At 40.9% G+C, this 23,484-nt stretch overlaps 1 protein-coding gene across 8 annotated transcripts in view; it reads right to left on the reverse strand.

Moving 5' to 3' along the window:
• Positions 1-23,484, reverse strand: part of MAPK10 (mitogen-activated protein kinase 10) — a 275,129-nt gene that overhangs the window by 115,830 nt on the left and 135,815 nt on the right. For 6 of the 8 annotated variants that reach the window (XM_040326632.1, XM_040326622.1, XM_040326629.1 and 3 more), the window contains exon 2: positions 13,047-13,118. In XM_040326632.1, the coding sequence (XP_040182566.1) occupies positions 13,047-13,118 (72 nt within the window). Of the gene's footprint in view, positions 1-13,019; positions 13,119-23,484 lie in introns of all 8 variants that reach the window. The other 2 variants (XM_040326634.1, XM_040326633.1) reach the window with 2 other exon arrangements.

The following is a 23,484-nucleotide window of genomic DNA, read 5'->3' on the forward strand; positions in this document are numbered from 1 at the left end:
ATACATTATTCCAATTTGGTGCAAGCAGTGCCGATCCTGACCTCCCTGGGGCCCAAAGCAAAATTAAATGGCACATTAAAAATGAGAAGCGGGGGGCGCTGACGACAGTGACATGTCACATTAAAGAAAGTTGAGAAGCGGGGGTTGGGGGTGTTCTGCTGTCAGAAATGACATCTTACATTAAATTGAGAAGCGCAGGGGGTGCTGACTTCTTACCGCTTCTCCCATGCAGCCAGCGAGTTTAGAAGCGGGGCCCTAAGCGGCTTGCATAGTGAGCCTATAGGGCGGATCGGACCTGCGTGCAAGTATGTAATAACGATCATACCTTGAGTTTAAATACCTTTAAATAAGCATTTTAACTTCTGTATGTGTTGCTTTATGAGATAATTCTCCTTGCTTCCTGTACTAGGGACAAACTTTTTATCAGATAAGAATTGAAAGAATGTTTCAAATGAATACTCCATTGGCAGGAAAAATAACTGCCAAGGGTTCAAATTCTTTCCCATCCTAAAAAAAGGTTTTGGCTATAGATACACATTAGCCACTTGGGTTCCAGCCTGTAATACTACTTTGGTACTAGGTCAGTTTTCAGTTTTCAGCGATGTGATAGTTTGACTGACAATTACATGATTATGCAACTGTGCTTAAATTAATATTTTTGGGGACAGACATAACTTTCTTTTGATGGGTCTTTATTTTTTAATATATTGTATAATGGTAAAAAGATCAAAAAGTGTGAAAAAAAAACAGTTTCCCTTTGTTTTCTGTTAGAAAACATTAAACAAAAATGCCAGAACAACAAAAAGCCCCATCCCTTTTTTCAGTAATTGTCACAAGGTTATATAAATAGTTTTGCCACAGTTTTTGAAAATAAAAAAACATGCTCCTAATAAAGTGGTTAAAATATGGAGTATGGTAACAGAGCATTAGATACAGTGCATTATTAAATGTACAGGTCACACACAAAAGGGGGAGAGAGGATGAAAGGGTCATTGTACAGATCACATATAGTGGGAGGATCAAAATGAAAGGGTTAATGTGCAAGATAAGGGAAATTAAGTTTGTATATATAAATCACATACAGAGAGACTGGATAAGAGATTTACAGAAGGGAAGAAGGCTACAAATAAAAAATAAAATAAAAATCCCACAGTCATTTAAAAACCTCATTGCACATGTGCAGATAGTGTTGGAAATTATTTCATGGTGAAGAAGGGCAAAAACTGTCAGAAGTTGCCACTGTCCGACGGAGGTAAATGAGTTTAAAGTAAAACTAAAGCCCAAACTTTTAAATTTTGGATAGAGTAGGGGAGGATTATAACTTCTGACAGTTTTTTTTGTCATCTGTGCCTCACTGGCAGGATTTCTCTTCACTTCTTGTTCCATAGCCCCAACAGGAACTTTATCCACTTTCCTCAAAGTGAGGGAAATCATTTCCTGGACAGTTGTCACTGGAACTAGTGTCTACATTGTAAGATTTCCTGTTCTGGTATTTTCTTATCTTTTCACTCTCAGCAATAATAGTCACCAGGACAAGCATTAAGGGGGGTCTCTACCATGGATATACAGTTCCTTGAAAAGGTATTTATACCCCTTGAAATTTTCCACATTTTGTTATGTTACATCCAAAAACATAAATCTATTTTATTGGGATCTTATGTGATATACCAACACAAAGAGCCAATACTGTGTAGAACCACCTTTCACTGCAATTACACTTCAAATACATCTTTTTGGGGGTGACTCTATCAGCTTTGCACATTTAGAAAGTGAAATTTTTGCCCATTCTTCTTTGCAAAATAGCTCAAGCTCTGTCAGATTGGATAAAAACAAGGAAAGGGGCACCTCTGAGTACATATCATAAAAACATTTATTAAGAAAACAATATCCACTCACATGGAAAGCAGTAGAGTTGAGTTCAGATACATCTCTGGGCTGAAGAGAAAGGACTACAGGTCACAGCGAGTCCATATGTTTCTGGCACCACATTAGATCCAACGAGAATAGGGTGGGATGGCTGAGCACAGCAAAGTGTCCTTCATCTGTCCACATAACACATCAAGGTCAGATGGGGTCAGTGGAGAGACCGTCAAGCCTGATGTGGGTTCCAGGAGTGGTTATAGGGGGAAGTCTGACGCCAGAGCCTGTAGCTGGCCATACTGTGGTATCTACAATGTTCGTCTGGCATCCCCAGTATAGTAACGACACGGCCATGTGATCAGAGCCAAAACAAGGCTTGGGAAGCAAACACAGCGGGGCGCCAGATTGGATGGAGAGCGTCTGTGAACAGCAATTCTCAAGTCTTGCCATAGATTCTCAATTGGATTTAGGTCTGGACTTTGACTGGTCCAATCTAAGACATGAATATGATTTGATCTAACCCATTCCATTTTTGCTCAGGGCTGTATGTTTAGGGTAGTTGTCCTGCTGGAAGGTGAACATCCGCCAACATTCTCTACTGTAGTCTTTTGCAGACTAACAGGTTTTCTTCTAAGATTGCCCTGTATTTAGCTCCATCCATCTTCCCATCAACTCTGACCAGCTTCCCTGTGTCTGCTGAAGAAAAGCATCCCCACAACATGATGCTGCCACCACAATGTTTCATGGTGGGAATGGTGTCCACAGGGGGATGTGCAATGTTAGTTTTCTGCCACACATAGCGTTTTGCTTTTAGACCAAAAAGATACATTTTGGTCTCATCTGACCTGAGCACCTTCTTCCACTTGTTTGCTGTAGTTGTCCTATGGACAGATCCTCCCACCTGAGCTGTCGATCTCTTCAGTTTCTCCAGACTTACCATAGGCCTCTTGGCTGCTTCTCTGAGTAATGCTCTCCTTGCCCGTCCTGTCAATTTAGGTGGACAGCCATGTCTTGGTTGCTTCGCAGTTGTTCCATACTTTTTCCATTTTCGGATGATGAATTGGACAGTGCTTTGAGATGTTCAAAGCTTGGAGTATTTTTTGTAAACCTAACCCTGCTTTAAACTTCTCCAAAAACTTTATTGCTGACCTGTCTGGTGTGTTACTTGGCCTTCATGATGCTATTTGTTCACTAAGGTTCTCTAACAAACCTTTAAGGGCTTCACAGAACAGATGTATTCATACTGAGATTAAATTACACACAGGTGGACTCTATTTACTAATTAGGTGACTTCAGAAGGCAATTGGTTCCACTAAATTTTAGTTAGGGGCATCAGTGGTATCAGTGTAATTGGGCTGAATACAAATGCACACCACACTTTTCACATATATATTTGTAAAAAGTGCTGAAAAACATTTACAATTTTCCTTCCAATTCACAATGCTGTGCCACTTTGTGTTTGATCTATCACATAAAATCCCAATAAAATATGTTTAAATTTTTGGTTGTAACATGACAAAATGTGTATGAATGCTTTTTCAAAGAACTGTAGACTGTAAAAAGTAACCGTTAGACCTTCTAATCCCTATCCAATACAAACATTTTTAAAGGGGACTAGGGAGAGTGGGATGGTGAGTTTTTATTTTTATTTTATGTAGCACTACCCCCGAAAGAGCTGCTGGTTTAGATTTGGGCCTGCCGTTACCTTACTGTTCCATACGCTCGTTTCAGGGGTTCTCCTCGAAGAGTTGTCCACAGAAATGTTTGCACCAAACACGAAGTCTCTTTCAAGGTTCAAGGTTTTAATTGAACAAAGTTCTCCAACAGAGGGGTAGAGGGATGGGGGTACTCAGGTACCTTTGATTTGCGGATCACGGATACAACTTAGATCCAAAGAAAACGTACCGCTCAAAGCCCCCAAACACCTGTGATTGTTCCCGCCCTGTTACACCGACAGGTGCTGGCTCTGCACTAATCCATGGAAGAAAGGAACATCCTGGACTGCTGCACTCTGTAGAAACACTTTTTTTGGAAAATGCCAAAGGATAAAATCCAAATTATACAAAAATGTAATCCAAAAAATCATCCAAAACCAGTCAAAAGCAGATGGTGGACATACAAGGACAAAATGGCTATACAACTTAGATCCAGAGGATTAACTTAATAAGTGTTGACAGGCCATGCCACGATCTTCTGCCACAAGATCGCGTAAACACTCGCACACTTTGCACAGTTCCGATAAAGTACACAACTCACAGTGCCAAGGATCTTTCAGCCAGGCCGGCAGCATGGTGTGGTAAATTTGCCAGGGTACGTCCATCAATTGAATCCCACTGGTTCAGCTTCCTTCTGTAGGTAAGGTAGCAGAGGACCATTCCTGGATTAGTAGGCCCCAGAGACTCCTGGGCCTACTCTCAGTTGCGAGCTGACCCCGAGGCTACAAAACAGCTCACGCATCCTTGAGGCCAGGAGGGCCATCAGATCGGGATAGGCGAAACGAACCCCGCCAGAACGGCGTCTGTCCCTTAAGTACACCTCCCCAGAATGCACAGCGGGTTGACCACACCCCCTGAGCTGCTTCTGGGAAAGAGACCCAATGCATCTAGCCTGCTGCCTTTCCAACCCTGACCTGTGGCAACAGCGACACCCACCGTCAAGGGGAAAATTGTGCAACCCAGCTAAACTGAAACAGAACCAACAATTTAGCATAATTATTCTGATCTAAATTACAGCTCAGGCAACTAGAATTTAACATATAGCGCATACACAATGGGAGCATGGGGCTACATTTTTTTTTTAAACTGTACAACACCAGCCAAAATGTTTTATTTTGTCTTGTAAATAGTTGGAAAGGGTTAGAACCTCTCTTGGATATTTTTTCCTGCCTGTGTTTCTATTTTGGATAATTTCCCTCAGTTCCTATCATGAGAGGTGTTCTTTTTAACAGGGGAAAGTACTAAATGCATTTTTAGTAGTGTCTGGAAGAGTTAGAATATTTGTTATATGTTTTTTTTATTCCTGTCTGTGACTTTCTGTCCCTGAGACAACCACACCCCTTTTTTCTTGTATGAGTATCACAAGAAGAGGACATTGAGTACTGTCCGTGATGTTTTTTTCATTTGCACTAACAGACCGTATTTGGCGGTGTATAAGGCGACCTGGGGTATAACCCCTAACTTTACAGATTTTTTGCCTGTAGTCACCATATAAGACAACCCCCCCTCCAAAGCTTCCGACGCTTCATATTTCTTCCTTCTGGAGCCATATTCTTCTTCCTTCCTCGCTGGAGCTGGAGCCATATTCTTCTTCCTTCTTGCTGGAGCTGGGGCCATATTCTTCTTCCTTCTTGCTGAAGCTGGGGCCATATTCTTCTTCCTTCTTGCTGGAGCTGGGGCCATATTCTCCTTCCTTCTTGCTGGAGCTGGGGCCATATTCTTCTTCCTTCTTGCTGGAGCTGGGGCCATATTCTTCTTCCTTCTTGCTGGAGCTGGAACCAATCACGACGAGCAATGTATTCTATTAATGAATACAAAGCCTGCTTGGATTGACAGAGGCTGTAATATCAGCCCACGCCTCTCTGACTCTCAAAGCCAATCTGAGCAGGCTACTGTATGTAGCCTGCTCGGATTGGCAGAGGTTGTTACTCCAATCCAAGCAGGCTCTGTATTCATTTTAATACATAGCTCACTGGGATTTGCTAAGGGTACTATACTGTATGTAGCCGAAGCTACATACAGTATTACTGCACATCCAGCAGGCATCCAAACAGCTGACCCGGCGTATAAGACGACCCCTGCTTTTTGGCCAGTTTTTTTAAGTGCAAAAGGTAGTCTTATACGCCAGCAAATACAGTACAATTTTTCAGGACAAGCTTTCAGGGCATGGCCCCTTCTTCAAGGTCCAAGCAGTACCGATTCACAATTTTTTTTAGCAGAATGTAAAATTTGTGAATCAGGACTGCTTGGACCTTGAAGAAGGGGACATACCCAGAAAGCTTGTCCTGAAAAATTGTATGTTAGTGCAAATAAAAATGTATCACGGACAGTACTCAATTTTGTCTGTCACAATTGCACTAATACTAATTTCTACAATCACGTCAAGTACAAGAAGAGGACGCATGAGACAATTCCCCAATAGGTTACTGACAGAGGTTTTCCATTGTTTTTCGTATTGTGCAGTTTTTTACAGGTTACTTACTAGTTCCAAAACAGTAAAATTACTTACAAAAAAAATTCAGTGGGTGTCAGTGGTGTTGGAACAAGGGTTGTGGAGGTGGAAGCTGCAATTGGCCAGTGTTCCTCCTCTTTTCTTCATAGGCCAAACAAGCTCAAGACAAATGTGCATGTTTGTGGAATGATCGTTCATGTGCATGAAGATTTGGAGACTGAATTGTACACTCATGCCGGCCGCCATCTGAAGACTGTAGGCAGCATTAAGCTCTTTAGCAAATTAAATTTCAACATCAAAAAAGCAATGGCTTTGTAAATTCGGATAAATACATATATTTTTGTATGAAGACAGAAAGAAAATTTGCTAAATCATTGATCATTCTTATGAAGAAGTTTAAACATAAGATAAAAACCATTAACTACCGTATTTATCGGCGTATAACACGCACAGGCGTATAACACGCACCCTAACTTTAAGAGGGATGTTTCAGTTTCAAATAAACTTTCCACAGCCCTCTGCGTATAACACACAGGCGCAGTTTACCCTCTATTTTCAGGGTAAAAAAGTGAGTGTTATACGCCAATAAATACAGTATATATTATAAAGATACAAAGTGTTAAAAAATAGAAATAGTTATAGATAGTTGGTCGACTTACATTTTCCAGACCATTAGCTATAGTCTTATATTGTACAGTCTCTTAGGAATAATTGTACAATAATAGGATAAGTCATTATTTACAACTATATATTACAGTCAGGGTAGAGTATTCACTGCAGCTTAAATATCAACAATGCCCTTTTTTGACTTTAATTAAACATTTGTGACTTAAAATGTGGTGATCACCATAATGTTGCTCTTCGTTTATCCAGCCATGGTTATCACGTCTAAAACCTTACAAGGAAAAATAGCTGCAAATTGTGTGAACTTTACAAAATGCCATGTCCCAGGGGTACTTGTTAAATGAATTATAGAGACATTTCTTCATAAGGCCATTGTATGACAAATATACAGTCTGTTCATCTGTTCTCCCACAGGAAAGAACATATACACTTTTTGAAAACATTATGATGATAATCAATAATTTTATTTAATAATGTTAACCAGTCTGCGGATGGCATATAGAAGCCAGAGTGATAAGGGGTATAAATAAAAATTCCCCAGCAGGGAAAAATTGGGACAATGAATGTGTCAAGAAAACTGCAAATACCTAACACGAGATCAAGATTGATGAAGCTACCAGTAGCTCATTTACATAAGACAAGTAACATGGGAGGATATTATTTTTTATTTATCACTATACAGGTATTTTAAAAATGCACACAGTGGGAATAGAAAGAGTTTTTCTCAAAATATAACCTACCGTAATGATAAACCTATTTCCCACTTTAAGAATTAACAATGTGTTACAAAAGGATTCCTGGGCGGTTTTATTACAATAATGAAGAGATCAACAGATATTATTCTTACTCTATCCATCACAGTCTTCAATGTGAACTGCTTTATTACATCAATAAAGTATGCCTGGGAATGTGTGCTCCCTAAAAGCACTTTGTATGTGTAAGCTATCCCACTGGAGGACAATACAGTAAAAAATAGATACAACACAAAAATAAACTCAAGTGCTTAATTAGTCTAAGAAACTAGGCAGAAATAGTTGCATCATAATAAGCAGCAACAATGTAGAAAGAAAAATGTGGTCTTTAGCAGAATGACCTGTTTACCTGTTTGGACCTGAAAAAGGAGAAACACAGCCGCACACCAAATCAGCCCAAAAAGTGAATCAAGAAAATGGCTTTAGCCTGACTCCACCCAGGCCATGCTCTTGATGCATTTTGCCCCACCCAAGGGGCTTAATTGTGATTAATCTCTGTGGTCAGGGGAAAATGCAACGGGGCACAGCCTGAGTGGAGTCAGGCTGAAGCTGTTTGGAAATCAATACAGCGAATACACATTCCCATGCAGATAATGCTTGTGCACATGTACCAGCACACAGACAAGCTCAGACTAGCACCCAGCGTACAATGACACGTCAGCACATGCATCGGCACGCACGTCCATGGGCATTGACACCAATCTGTCTATTTAAAGGAGACCCCGGTGTGTTCTAATCAATGGATGTTCTTCAGCTTTCCTGTGTGTATTCCTGTGTCCCTGCTTTTGTTGACTGATCTCCCGTTGCTAAACCGGCTGATCCCTAACCTTGCTCTGCGAATTTTGGATGCCAACCTCGGCTTGCCTCTGACTATTCTCTGACTGATTCCCTGATACTAGACCTTGTTCTGCCTGCTTTCCAGGTACTGACCTTGGCCTGTTAATAGACCTTGCTCTGCTTGCTTACTTGGTACTGGCTTCCTGACAACGCTGCTTCCCCACCGTGTATGACCCTGGTTCGCCTTGACTACATCTCTGACCGTAGCAATCACCTGCTACCAAGCTCTGTCACCACATTCAGGGGTGCTCAGACCAGAGCCAAATGGTAAGCCCTCTTGTCAAATTGGCCTCCAACCAAGGTACGTTGCACCATGTTGATTCACCTTCTGGGCCCGGTTGGTATGTAGTGGTGTTTCTCCCTTTCCAGTACATGACATGGACTCCTTAGCCTGCTGCATTTCTGAGGAGAAGTCACCAGAGTTGAAGGATGATTGTCTCGAGCAGCACCCTAGGTTTCTTAGGGTTACTTTTTTAATGGACCTGTTTGTTTATCAAAGTATATTCTATCAAAACATGAGTATGTGTCAAACAATAAAAACCACAAAAAAACAAACATGAGTATGTGGATGGAATGAGGCATGTTTTTTTCAGTGTCCAAAATAAGCCAGGGTCAATTCATTTTACAATGGGTAATGCAGCTCTGAGAAATACACTTTCCTGTACGCTAGATCATTTTTATTAAACTCCCTCTACTTTAAATAACTCTGGAGCACTACCGGGTCTTGCTGCTCTATGTCTCCTTCTGTTGGGTCATCCTACACAGAGTATGCATTGCTTAATCAGTATCCCTTTTGTAAGCTCAGGACTACTGTTCGTCTCAAAGGGGTGTACAATTCCTGACTGGTGTGACACTCTCACTCAACATTTATTATGTTTAGGATTGTCTTTAGATGCTGACCTAGTTTGCCCTGACTCTACCTGCTGTGCCCCTGTTCTTTTTTATGACTAAGTGTTTGGCCCTTGCTCTGGTTTTATGTTTTGGCTCTGGTTACTAGTGGGAATAACCTGTGATTACACACCGGCTATACTTCCGCCACGTAGATGCAGCCTTTACCCCCGTCTAAACATCAGTTTCTAAAAATAAGACCATCCAAAATCTGCAACCTAGCTAAAGCCTTCCAGTGACCCCACAGGGTCTATTTACTAAAGGCAAACAGGCTGTTCACTTTGCAAGGGACTTTTCCTTTAGTTTAGCAAATCACTAAGCTAAGGCAATATTTCCTTGCAAAATTAAAAACTTACTTGCAACGTGAACAATCTATTTGCCTGTGATAAATCAACCCCTATGTATTCTCTGCCATCAAAGCTTCTCTGCTTGGATCCAACCCAGGAGCATTGCAATCATCAGATGTTTTTTAACTATAGTAGGTGTTATTCATAATAAGATGTTTTACTACCCTAATATTAATATCATACAGAAGTCCAATAGAGGTTAGGTATGCCCCTGATTTATGGATACCCAAAGTAAAAATACAATGATGTGCTTTTTTGTGAAAATGCTGAGCCATCTGGCTCTCTTCCCAGCAGCATCACTGCTTTTGTCTCTAATCTCTCAGACCATCTCACCCAGCTTCTCCTGGTTCTCTGGGCTTTCCTGGCTCCCTCAGCTTGTAGTCATAGTCCCCATGCATACAGGACTACTCCTGGCCTCTCAGTAGGGGTTCCTCCGACACCCTAGGCTCTCTCACTCCCCTAGACTTACGGATTCACTTCCGGCTTTCTTAGTCCCCAAGATCTCCTTGCCACCTCAACTCTCTCAGTCCGATGAACATAGAATTCCTCCAAATGGAGGGAAGGCTCTTGAGTCTTGGCCTTCTGCCAGGAATACACACCTGTTTGCAAATTGGATCTTCTCCCCTACTGGAAGCCCTGAGCTATGGCCAGCTCCTTGCTTATAATTGGTGTGCACACTGCACATTTATACAACCTGCAGGTCTCCAGTAAAACCTGGACACAGGATTGAAGGCTTTGTCCCACCCAAGACACTCTGAAGTTAGATTGGGATTACAAAACCTGGAGAAAACTGGGTATTTGGTACAGTACAGACACTGGATCGCTGCACTGGAGTCCCGCACTCAGCATTAAAGTGTAAGTAAACCCCCCTATCATTTTCAGCCAAGGAAGCTGCCATCTTTGCCTCTGTTTAATATACAACTACCATGATGATGCACATGTGATCAGTTATGACACCAATTTTGACACCAGCCATTGGATGGTTTGACAGTTTGGTTGAGAGCACAACCAATGGGAGTGTTCCATTTCCAGCACGTGCCGGAAATGAAACTGTTTTATGGATGGGTTTACTTCCGCTTTAATGTGAATCGTGTGTGTATTTTTCCTATACTCACACTGTGGCAGGGCTATACTATAAAAATGTTAGATAATAATGAGGTAACTTAGGTAAAAGAGCATTGAATATTTCATTTCAAAGTCATATATTTGCCTTGTGTGTACAGTACATTATTAAAGATTTAAGGAATTTTTTTTTTCAGTAAACCCTACTTCCATAAAATGTACAAAATGTACAAAAACAGCAATAGATACCGAGATATCATGGAAATCATATATTTAGTTCATGGCAAATAATGTATTTGTCTTACACATTTTAATTTGCTAAATCAAAGGCAAAACCAAAATAAGAATCATAATTTGACTTTTGGGATAAGTCACAGACTAGAAATCCTCGCCTAATGGCTTATAAGGATAAGGCAAAGAGCAATTTGCGTAGTAACCCATACCAGCAACCCTAGCTTATCTTTTACCCATGCAGTTAATTGGACTTGTAATACAAAAAAATCTAGAGATGGTGATGATCAGCACATTAGTTTTAATAAACAAGTGATGTTGTGGATATTATTACTCCTTTCTGAGGTCTAGTCTATTAAAGCTTATCTAAAGGCACAGAAAAAATGCAGTGGGGAATGATAGATACAGTGATATACTTTTTGCATTTTATTCCTCACACTCACAGCTGCTGGTGCTCCAGATCATAGGTGGGTCCTCTGGCTGCAACTGGTTGGGCTGCGAAGAGAAGGCACCTTGGTCGATCAAATTGCACAAAGTGGAGCAAACCGGGAGTGGAGAATAGGATACGTATATGACCTTATTCTTCATACCCTAGACCAAATGAGCAGTTAACCTTTGCATTGGAGAGGGGGAACCACTGCCGAGGGTAAAGATTTTTTTTGTCCCTGGAGTGCAGCCTTAAAGCACAACTAAAAGCTCATGTTTCACAGTCTAAACAAGTCCCAAATCCCAAATGCATACCTTCCAACTTTCTGACATGGGAATGAGGGACATCTATTAGAAAATGTATGCAGGCACAAGAATCATCCCCTGCTACATTAACCCCTTAGATTTCACAGTGCGTATAACAAGCATGTTTTACTGCATATACACACTGGTTTTACTGTTATGAGTTTGGTAACACTTTAGTCATAGAGTTTTTTTCATACTGGATTAATGCACACATATCAGGAAACAATAAAATTGAAGAGCAATTCACCCTGTGCAAATGGAACAAAAACATTTCATTAGGTTATGTCATGTGCACTTTCAATGGGCAAATTGCAATGCAGTTTTTTTTTTTTTAAAAGACCCCAAGACTTTTTTTGGTCTGATCAGAAGGCTTTATATTTTCAGAAGGTTAAAACTGATTTTCTTTTTTTTGGACAAGCTCTTTTTTAAATTTTAAACTTTAATTTAAATAAGGCTTGCCATGAGAGATATGAGAGTGTAATTTTGACTTTACTTCCTGCATACTTCCTTCCTCCATCCTTGTCCAAGGTCAGTCGCACTACTGATTTAGCCAAAGAAAACCTGGTAACTAACATTTAAAAAAAACAAGGCTGACAATGTCCGCATATAACTCACATGACAGATTATTTTTAAATTAAATCAGAAGTTAAAAGTTTTTAAAGAAGAACAAAAATACACTATGTCAACATGACATAAATGTCATGAATTTCATTATTTTCCCAATCGAATATTCTACAGTGCATGGATTACAAATTCATTAAAAACCTATTAGTATGTGGGTGCACAGAGTTTTCATTTTTCTCCTTCAGGTTTGTGAGTATATTGGTTTTTTTTTATGAAGTCTAATGAATGGATTATTGATTTCTGTAATGAGCCTTGATTGCACATTTGATTGTGATTTTGAGTCATGTAATTTACTCGCTCCGTACATATTTTTTTCTCTGATAAATATTCTAGCATCAGGTTTATTATACTTCTTAGTTTTTAGACTATATGAGAAATGAATTGTCATGAATTGTCAAAGGAAACCTGTGCAGGTTTTCCTTCCTATGCCACACTACAAATATTCACATACTTGTAGCAAGAATCTTTAGATAACATAATTAAAATTGAGTCATTTTGAGTCATGAAAATATGCAGAATTCTTTCTGTTAAAAAAAAAAGAAAATATGCAGAATGAGACAAAAAAATCTTTCTCCATGCTGGAAAAATGACTTTATTCAATAGTGTAAAGCCACTGGAAATGTTGTTATAAAGAGCCATTGAAAGAAGTGCTGACAGCTAGACAACCATGCAACACAAATTAGTGGTTTTATATACACATATGACATCAATGAACACGCATAAATGTATTTCCACCTTCTGGGTGTATCCGAAGCAGGATTTGTTACATTCTCCCCTGTAAGCAAACTTTATAAACTTTATTCACATGTAAACAGAGCGCTAACAAGTGAAATGGTGAAATGACAAACAATGAGCAATTTGGAGAGAACAATGGAATAACAAATTCATACGGTACCTTGTTTTACCTGTAAGGAACACACACCTGACAAAAGGCAATTTTCACATCCAGGGTAGGTTCACTGCAGTTATATAAGAAATGCCGGCTCATAAATACCTGCAAGAACAATAAAAACAAATACATTACCAATAGCACTTTATATCAAACAAAAGAATAACATTATAATTAAGAAGCCATGTATTACTATCTATTTAATTGAAATAGTATTATATTCCACTAATGATGCATTTTGTAACTTTTTAGTCATATTTTAATCATTTCATTTTCAGTTTGTTTAATGAGTTTACATTACACAATGATGACATAGCTCATTTGGGGCCAGATCCACATAAAAATGGATAGGCGCAGCGTATCAGAGATACGCTACGCCGCCGTATTTTACCTGGCTTTAAGTCGAATCCAGGAAGATTTCGCGCCATAAGTTATGGCGGCGTACTGTATTTCTGGCGTCGGAATTCAAATCGGCGATTAGGGGGCGTGATTCATTTAAATGAAGCGCGTCCCCGCGCCGATTGAACTGCGCATTCCCTGTTTCTAAATTTGCTGCCGTGCTTTGCGCGAAATGACGTCGCAACGACGTCATTTTTTGAACTTAGACGTGACTTACATCAATCCCTATTCACGAATGACTTACGCAAAAAATAAAAAAAATTCAAATTTCGACGCGGGAACGACAGCCTTACTTAAAGCGGTGGTTCACCCTCCTTCACATCATTAGACCATTACATTCGGCATCGTAGCGCGAGCTACGGTATGCCGGTCTTAAATTTTTAATCCCCGTACTCACTGTGCTATCGATGATTGAAGAATCCGACTCCCGCGGGGAATGGGCGTGCCTATGGAGAGGGAGGATGATTGACGGCCGGCTCTGGCACGTCACGCTCCCCGAAGACAGCCGGAGTAGGTCTCGGCTATTCACGGCGCCTGCGCACAGGCTATGCGCAGGCGCCGTGAATAGCCAAGCCTATTTCGGCTATTTCCGGAGAAGCGTGACGTGCCAGGGCCGGCCGTCAATCACCTTCTCTCACCATAGGAACGCCCATTCCCCGGATTCTTCAATCATCGATAGCACAGTGAGTACGGGGATAAAAAATGTAAGACCGGCATACCGTAGCTCGCGCTACGATGCCGAATGTAATGGTCTAATAAAAAAAAACATTTTTTTTTTTTTAACAGGGTGAACCCCCGCTTTAACATGGCAAGTTTATCTATACGCCGCAAAATAGCAGCTTTAACTATACGCCGGAAAAAGCCGAATAGAGACGACGTAAGAGAATGCGACGGCCGCGCGTACGTTCGTGGATCGTCGGAAAAAGCTCATTTGCATACCCGATGCGGAAAACGACGTGAACTCCACCCAGCAGACGCCAAAGTATGGCATCTACGATCTGAAGGCGTACGAAGCCGTACGCCTGTCGGATCGAACCCAGATGCCGTCGTATCTTGGTTTGAGGATTCAAACTAAAGATACGACACAGGAAATTTGAAAGTACGGCGGCGTATCAGTAGATACGCCGGCGTACTCTCACTGTGGATCTGCCCCTTGGTGTTTAGTGTTAGCTTAAAGTAAACTTGTACCTTTCCTTCACATGGCAAGGCAACATGTTCAACTTCATCCCCCTTCTCCAGCAGCACATACTCACTTGGCCCTTCCTGAAGCCCTAATTTTTACATTACCTTGCCTATACCACACTAGCTCTCCCTGTAGTGCTAGCCTCCACTGTTACCCTCACTGTAAACCTAACCTCAGTACTAACCTTTCTTGCAAATACTAACCTAACACTCATCCTCCATGTAATCCTAACCTCCACACTGACCCTCCATGAAACCCCAACCTTCATACTAACCTTCCCTGTAACCCTAACTTTTACACTAACCCTCCATGTACCCTCAACCCTCACACTAACCCTCATTGTGACCCTATCCTTCACATTTGCCATGCCTGTAAGCCATTTTTACAATAATAACCCTAACTGTACTCCTAACCTCCACACACACCCTTCCAGTAGTGCTAGCCTCTACTGTTATCCTCACTGTAAACCTAACCTCAACATTAATCCTTCCTTAAAAACCCTAACCTCCACATTTTCTCTCCATGTAATCTTAATCTCCACACTGACCTTCCATGTAACCTTAACCTTCACACTAATTTTCCCCGCAGCCCTGACTTTTATACCAACCCTCTCTGTAGACCTAACTTTTAAACTAACCCTCCATGTAACCCTGACCGTTGTGCTAACCCTTATTGCGACCCTATCTTTCACACTTACCATATCTGTAATCCTGTAATTATTAATTTCACAAACCTTCTTAACCTATACAATGGCTTACCATGTAATCCATACTCTTGATGTTAACCCTCTCAGTCTACAGTTATGGAGAAAAAAATATTTCACCCACATTTTTACATGAACCCTCCCTGTAAACCTATACTTTACATACATCCTCCCTGTAAAGCCCCATACACACTATCAGTTTTCCTGCAGGTTTTTCTCTTTGGTTTACCAAAACCATGTAATATGAGGTCAAACTTTAAGGCCGCATACACACGATCAGTTCATCCGATGAGAACGGTCTGAAGGACCGTTCTCATCGGTTAACCGATGAAGCTGACTGATGGTCTGATGTGCCTACACACCATCAGTTAAAAAAACGATCGAGTCCAACGCGGTGACGTAAAACACAACGACGTGCTGAGAAAAAATAAGTTCAATGCTTCCAAGCATGCGTCGACTTGATTCTGAGCATGCACAGGTTTTTAACCAATGCTTTTGCTTACTAACCGTCGGTTTTGACCTATCGGTTAGGCGTCCATCGGTTCAATTTTAAAGCAAGTTCTAAAATTTTTGACCGAAGGATAACTGACCGATGGGGCCCACACACCATCGGTTTGGACCGATGAAACGGTCCTTCAGTCCGTTTCCATCGGTTTTAATTTGTATGCAATCAGGCAGGCCCTTGCACTACATGCTTTTGGTAAACCTGAAGAGAAAAACCTTCAGGAAAACTGATAGTGTGTATAGGGCTTAACCCTATTCTTCACAATAATCCCCCTGTAACCCTCCTTTTATGCCTTGTACCTTATAACTTTCAAAATTAAAAGATAGAAGGCTTTGGGGATGTAACAGTGTTTCACAACAATGCAAATGTACTAACTAAAGAATATAGCTCCACTGTAATGGCTAGAGGCTTGTGAGCAGTGACAATCACATTATTAAAGCAGTATATCTCTGCAATACATGCATATTTCTTTGAGTTTTATCCCATTAAAGATACTTAATGTGTCTGTGCCTCCTTGTAGCAACCCACTGTATTGACAGTTTGGCATTTCTACATAATATGATCATTATTTGACAAAGAACAGAAGAGATTCCTTTGTCGACAGCAGGCAAATAGCCCAGCACAAAAACTGTCACTTTTTCATCCTGTCTACTGAATTAAAATGAAGCATTCTTCTGGGAATTTGCTTCTTTCCATCACATATTTTGTATCCTAGAGCTGAAATTGCACACATAAAGAAAATAAATTGATCTTTTCTAGAAAGGCTATGTTTGAAATTAATATGTAACAAATTTGATCGAGCTTTTGGGTCATTCTCATGGTCACAGATTAGAGTTTTCTCCCCAAGAGATAACATTGGGAATTTTCTGCTAAACGAATGTGCTTTATATTTTAACTTTTTATAATTTATCAGGAATGGTAGAGAGAAATGAAAAAAAAAAATGTTGTATAGGCAAATAATTTAAATTGCATTTTTTTTTTACAGTAAACTTAGTTAGATGTCTAGGGTTTTAATAGATTAATTATGGAAAATTTATTGATTTGAAATATTTTTCTCCTGGCATGTTACTTTCTATGTGATGTAAAGCATATTAAGGTGTGAACAGTGAAGGATAATCTGGAAATGTCCGTGCCAGTCATTACATTTTCAGATTACTTTGCTGTCTTTGTCAAAGCAAACACAGAGGCTTAACAGTATGTCAATATTAGGTTGTCTGGATCATTCACAATAAAAAATATCTATTTATTATTTAATACAGGAATTTATATAGCACAAACAATTGCAGCACCACTTTACATATGTATATATTGTACATTCACATCAGTGCCTGCCTTTATAAAGCTACTGTCCCTATCTCACATTCATACATTCATACTGTATACTAGGACCAATTAACCTACCAGCATGTCTTTGGAGTGTGGGAGGAAACCAAGGTATTACTTTGAGCTTCACTTCAAAGTCTGGTACACGCCCAGTGAGTTTAACAGAAAAAAACTGACAGCTCCAGTCGGAGTGGCTGTACTAGCGATCCGACGTTACATAGTTATATAATCGGTGAGGCTAAAAAAAGACATTAGTCCATCCAGTTGAACCTGTGTAGGTGTATGTGTTTCAGTGTCTATAATGATTCCCTATATCCCTGTATGTTGTGTCCTTTAGAATGTACATCTAAAGCCTCGTACACACGATCAGACTTCCATCGGACAAATTCGTGGATTTTTGTCCGAAGGGCATTGTCTGTGAACTTGGTATGCATACACACGGCAGAACATTTTCAGCCAACAACCACGAATATAGTGACGTACTATATGTACTACGTGGTTTTTCAGCTCTTTAGTGCCACACACCACTTTGGGCAACTTCTGCTAATGTTGTCTTATGGTTAGCATTGCTTCTGAGCATGCATGTTTGTACTTTGGATTTTAGTCCGACAGATTTGTGTACACATGATCGGATGATCTGACGTAACACATTTGTTGTCGGACAATTTGAGAGCATGCACAGCCAACATTAGTTGTTGGAAATTCTGACAACAATTGTCCGATGGAGAATACAGAGGGTCTGATTATCTGACAAAACATGTCTGTCGGACAATTGCTGTCGGAATATCCGATCGTGTGTAAGGGCCTTAAGAGTCTTTTAAAAGTATCCATACTCCATGACCAACCGTGGTAGAGAGTTCCACATCCATATTGCCCTAACAGTGAAATGCCCCCTATGCAGTCTAAGGTTAAACCTCTTCTCCTATAGTCTCAATGTGTGCCCCCTGTCCTTTTACACTCCCTAGGACTAAATAGTTTATTTCCTATGCTGGTATCCCCGTTGAGATGTTTGTAGATCGCTATCATGTCTCCTCTCAAATGTCTCATCTCTAGCGAGAATACATTTAGTGTTTGCAGCTGTTACTTATAATTGAGGTCCTTCAGTCCCCTTATTAGTTTTGTTGCCATCCTTTGGACTCTCAACAGGTCCAGCACATCCCTTCGGAGGACTGGTGACCAGAACTGTCTGGAAAACTCCAGATGAGACCTAACCTCTTTATAAAGTGGCAGGATTATAGGGCCAGATTCACAGAGATATGCGGCGGCGTAACGTATCTTTACGTTACACCGCCGCAAGTTTTCAGCGCAAGTGCCTGATTCACCAAGCACTTGCGTGTAAACTTACGTTGGTGTAACGTAAAGCCGTCCGGCGCAAGCCCGCCTAATTCAAATGGGGCGTGTGTCATTTAAATTAGGTGCGCTCCCGCGCTGAACGTTCTGCGCATGCTCCGTGTGAAAATTTCCCGCCACATTCATCACGCTGTAACAGACAAAAAAGCGCGAATCGTCTTTTACTAACATGGAATCAGCGAAAGCAGCCCAAAGGCGAAATGGAACTTCCCCTTTAAAGTGCCGTCGTACGTGTTTTACGTCACCGCGCTTTGCTAGATCATTTTTTTTTAACGATGGTGTGTAGGCAATGTCATTTTCATGATGAAGTAGGGAAAATGTTGTTTTTTTAGACATGCTGAAAAACAACGTTTTCTTTCATGCTGAAAAATGATCGTGTGTACGCGGCATAATTTTTCCTGCTTAAAAACTGTGCAGAAGAAGGCATTTAGTACCATTGCCTTCTTTGTGTCATCTGTAACCATCTTCCTATCCTCATCTTTTAAGTGTGCAATGTGCTCCGATTTTGTCTTTTTACTGTTAACCGCTTGCTGACTGCCGCATGCACTTAGGCCCCGTACACACGACCAGTTTCCTCGGCAGAATTCAGCTTCCGACCGAGTTTCTGGCTGAATTCTGCCGAGAAACCCAGCCGTGTGTACACTTTCGGCCGAGGAAGCCGACGAGGAGCTCGGCGAGGAAATAGAGAACATGTTCTCTATTTCCTCGTTGTTCTATGGGAGCTCTCGCCCCGCCGAGCTCCTCGGCGGCTTCAGTGCTGAACTGGCCGAGGAACTCGATGTGTTTGGCACGTCGAGTTCCTCGGCCGTGTGTACGGGGCCTAATACGTCGACAGAATGGCATGGCTGGGCAAATGGGCGTATATGTATGTCCCCTTTAATTTGCTGGCCGTGTGGTCGCATGCGCCTGTAAAGTCTCTGTCGCAAGCTCCGTGACCGTGCCCGCGGGACACGCAGACTTGATGTCCGCCGTTATCCCTTGATTGGGTCACAGAGCTGAAGAACGGGGAGATGTCAGTGTAAAGACAACATCTCCCCGTTCTTCCTAGTGACATGTCACTGATCGTCGGTTCTTTTGTGTAATAAAAGGGGTGGCACCTCACCAGAAGACTTTGAAAAGAGAAAACTGATTTGCTCACTGCCTTATTTATGCTTGAACTTGAGATCTCTCTGCTGTGCAGCCACTGCATAGTCCTTTGGCACTGGAGTTAGTGCAGCATGGACTTAATTTGTTGATTGGACTCATTAGATCTCAGACACAGTGATGGCAACATTTTCATGCAATGGTTTGCATCTCTGCCCCTCCTACATGGTCATAACAAAATTAAGACCGGTACAGCTAAGTCAAGTTGTTTATTTACGAATTGTCTTTCAATTTTGTAATGGACCCTGCAACAGGCTGGGAACTGCAGTTGAGAGCCCTAGAGAACATAATTTAAAGTGGAACTTTACTAAAGCCTTCGATTTAACAATTTGAAAAAAAAAAACATTTACAGTACATTCCCAGCATCCCAGGATTGTAACATCACATATGCTTGTGCTCCCACCCAAACTGTCAAACTATCAAATGGCTGGTGTCATAACTAATCACATAAGCAGCACTATGGCAGTTGCAGATCAAAACAGATGGCATCTTCCTTGGCTGAAAAGAATAGGAGGGTTTAGTTCTGCTTTAAGGACATAGGCACCCTTGACCTATGCTTAAATGTTAATGGCCCTGATTGGATAGATAAAGAGCAAAAAAAGGCTAATATATTTACACGTCCATTGGACAACATTCTGCTTCAAGAACTTACCAAGGCTAGTCACATGATCTCTGTTGATAGACAGGACTGGAGCTCAGATTTGTTGACCTTCCCGTTCTGCAGAGATCATGTAACCAAATGCCTAGACATTTGTTCTTCTTCCCAGAAATAGAGGGAATTTGATTTAACAATTTGTCTAGATCCACTCAAGCAAGACTGTTGTCATGGCTTTAAAGTGCTCTATAAAGGAAACCCAGACCACAGCTTGCATAACTGCTACTACATATGGGAGCTTTCTTTCAGTGCAAGAGATTTTCTACACACACAATTTTGTGTTTCAGCAAGAAAAAATAATTCTATGTTGCACTCAGTCAGGCCTCGTACACACGACTGAGTTTCTCGGCAAAAACCAGCAAGAAACTTGCTGGGAGATATTTTTTGGCCGAGGAAACTGGTCGTGTGTACATTTTCATTGAGGAAACTGTCAAGAAACTTGACGAGCCAAAAAGAGAGCATGTTCTCTATTTCCTTGACGGGAATGGAGAAAATTGGCTTGTCGAGTTTCTCGACAGCCTAACAAGGAACTCGACGAGGAAAACTATGTGTTTCGCCCGTCGAGTTTCTCGGTCGTGTGTACGAGGCCTAACAGTTACATACACTTCACACCAATAAAATTAGGGATGTTGCAGCACCTGGGCCATAGCTACTTATTGTTTGATTGAGGCCATATAGTACACATCCTGCTGAACTAATTGCCCAAATTCTCTGAAACTGGGAAAGGTCAAAAATGAGTCTGTAATATGTGGATTGTCAGCTTCAGGGCAGAAAAAAAGATATTCCTGTCATCTCTTCTCCCAAACACCTTATACTTATTGGAGTTAATCTCTCACACTAAAAGGTGTTTAAATATACAGGTGTTTATGTCATAAGAAAATAATAGAGGTTCACATAAGAATGATTTTAATGGGTCTAAACTAAAAAGTGCTGAAATCAGACATCTAGAATGGCAGGCCCTGTGCTCCCACGACAGCCCCCCTTTAAGTGCAGAAGTGTAAACAGGCTCCAAGCAAGCCCTACAAAGACAATAACATTTACATCAAATATGGCCACCAGCAGTTCTCACTTGCGACATGAAATATTAGTGTACTGTCATTGCAACAGGACCATGACATAAAGAATAGTTCCCTTCATTTCATAAAACCTTTTTTGGAAAGAAGTCAAATGTTACATAAAGTATATTGAAACCAAAGAATAAAAATGTGATATAGTGCAGGTTATCAATCCCTAGATGTGGTGGCTGCATTCATTTTCTGCAAGGTCAGAAAAAATTCTTCCTGTGCACAAAGCTAAAAATGCAAACAATATTATCAGTTTCCCCAGCTATCGTCTGTGAACTACAAAAAAGTTCCCCTTATGAAATGGAGATGAAGAGAGGAAGACATTTTTGCAGTACAAATCAGAAGAGTGGTCTAGGTTAACAACGTTGCTCCTCCTTAAATACAGTACAAATGATGCCTCCCTAGCATGGGAAGTGTGTAACTGATAGGATCACTGGGTGCTAGAGCACCACCAAAATTCACCAAAGCTTCCTCATCAGCAGCTGCTACTGTCCCTTGTTTTGTTGAAACCCTTTGCACTGCTCTATATATCTTCATTTTGATTGCAGGCAGATTTAGCTTTTTCATGTGGGTGGTGCTTCCACACCATATGTATTCTCTGTGCAGCAACGGACAAGCAGTAAACCAGCACCCCCATCAGCCCTTACCACCAATTTAAGGGAGCACAGCAAGCAATGACTGCTAATGTCAGGGAGCACATTGAGCACTGGATTCCAATATAAGGATGCATGTAGGTAGATCGCCCCCTGCAGGTTATGCATCCACAAACCATATTAAGTGGTATTCCACACCAAAGTACTTCCTGGACCGTAACCTTTAATGCAGAAAGCCCAGGGACACTGTAATCTTGAACTCTCACTCTTAGTACTCAATAGCATTTTAAGAACATTGAATATGAGCCACACTTTACCAGCCCAACACATCTCCTCTTGATGCCACATCTTGTTTACATATGCCAAAATGTACTCTTGGGACCCAAATGCCAGGTTTAGACTAACCCTGTGCAACAGCCTGCTCCAAGATGGAGATCGAGCCATGAGGTGAGGGACCAAAAGCCACATTGGTGCCCTTTACCACCCTCAGGGCTGCCAACACCTGCCTCACAAACCACATATTTTCTATGTCCCAATCCAGAAGGTTGTATGTGTTGTCATGTAATTGTACAATGCATCTTAACCTGGAGGGTTAAATGGCTTTTACTCCCAGAGTTAATGTTCTTGTGACACACAATAGTACGTTATACACCACTACACTTGTTCTCCTGCTTACCCCAGTTTCTCCCCAATAAACATTACAGACAACGAACAAAAGAAAAATCCAAATCAAATCAATATTTGGTGTGACCACCAATATAAGGTGTAATTGCAATGCAGACTGGGGTTTAAAGATGTGCTGTTCAAGCTCTTTTGAAGAAGCACAAAGAAAAGGGAAAAGTTGAAGACCATAGACCCAGTGGTCGGCAATTGATAAAAATAAACAATTAAAATAGATATTTTTGAAAGAATTGCTATTTTACAGCATTTCTTTACACCTGCCTAAAACTTTTGCACAGAACTGTATATACCCCCTCAAAGACAGAAGATGTGACATATCTGCAGGGGATATATGTCATACATGACCCAACCCCCACAGCATCAGCCATAAAAGTTAAAGTAACAGCATTACCAAAATAAGTGGCATGTGCAACACATAGTATAACAAGAACATACAGTAGTTACCTGTCTACACGTACACTAAGTACTAACCGCCAATATAAATGTTTGCACTGAGTACTGTACCCCAATATAAGGGGCACACTGACCACCAATGCAAGGGTGCACACTGACCACCAATATAAGAAAATTCCAGGACATGTGTATCCCACCCAACTCGCCCTTGAGAATAAAGACAGCCTGTGCGACCATGGTAAGGTTTCTTTCCAATTAAACTTATTTCACATTTCACAATGCTTTCAACTCCAGAATTTTAAGCACTATTGTGACTTGTTCATATTTGGTGCAATATTTTCTCCAGATTCGTAAATTGTTGTGACAAACTCCCAGCTGATATTAGAGAGGGATGTTCTGATAGTTAAAAATTTCATATGTGTAGTCTACATGTAAAAAGAATATTTTTTTACTGAGTCTCATAGCTGTTCACATTGTCA

This window comes from Rana temporaria, chromosome 1 (assembly GCF_905171775.1).
Source record: "Rana temporaria chromosome 1, aRanTem1.1, whole genome shotgun sequence".
Classification (NCBI taxonomy): Eukaryota; Metazoa; Chordata; class Amphibia; order Anura; family Ranidae; genus Rana; species Rana temporaria.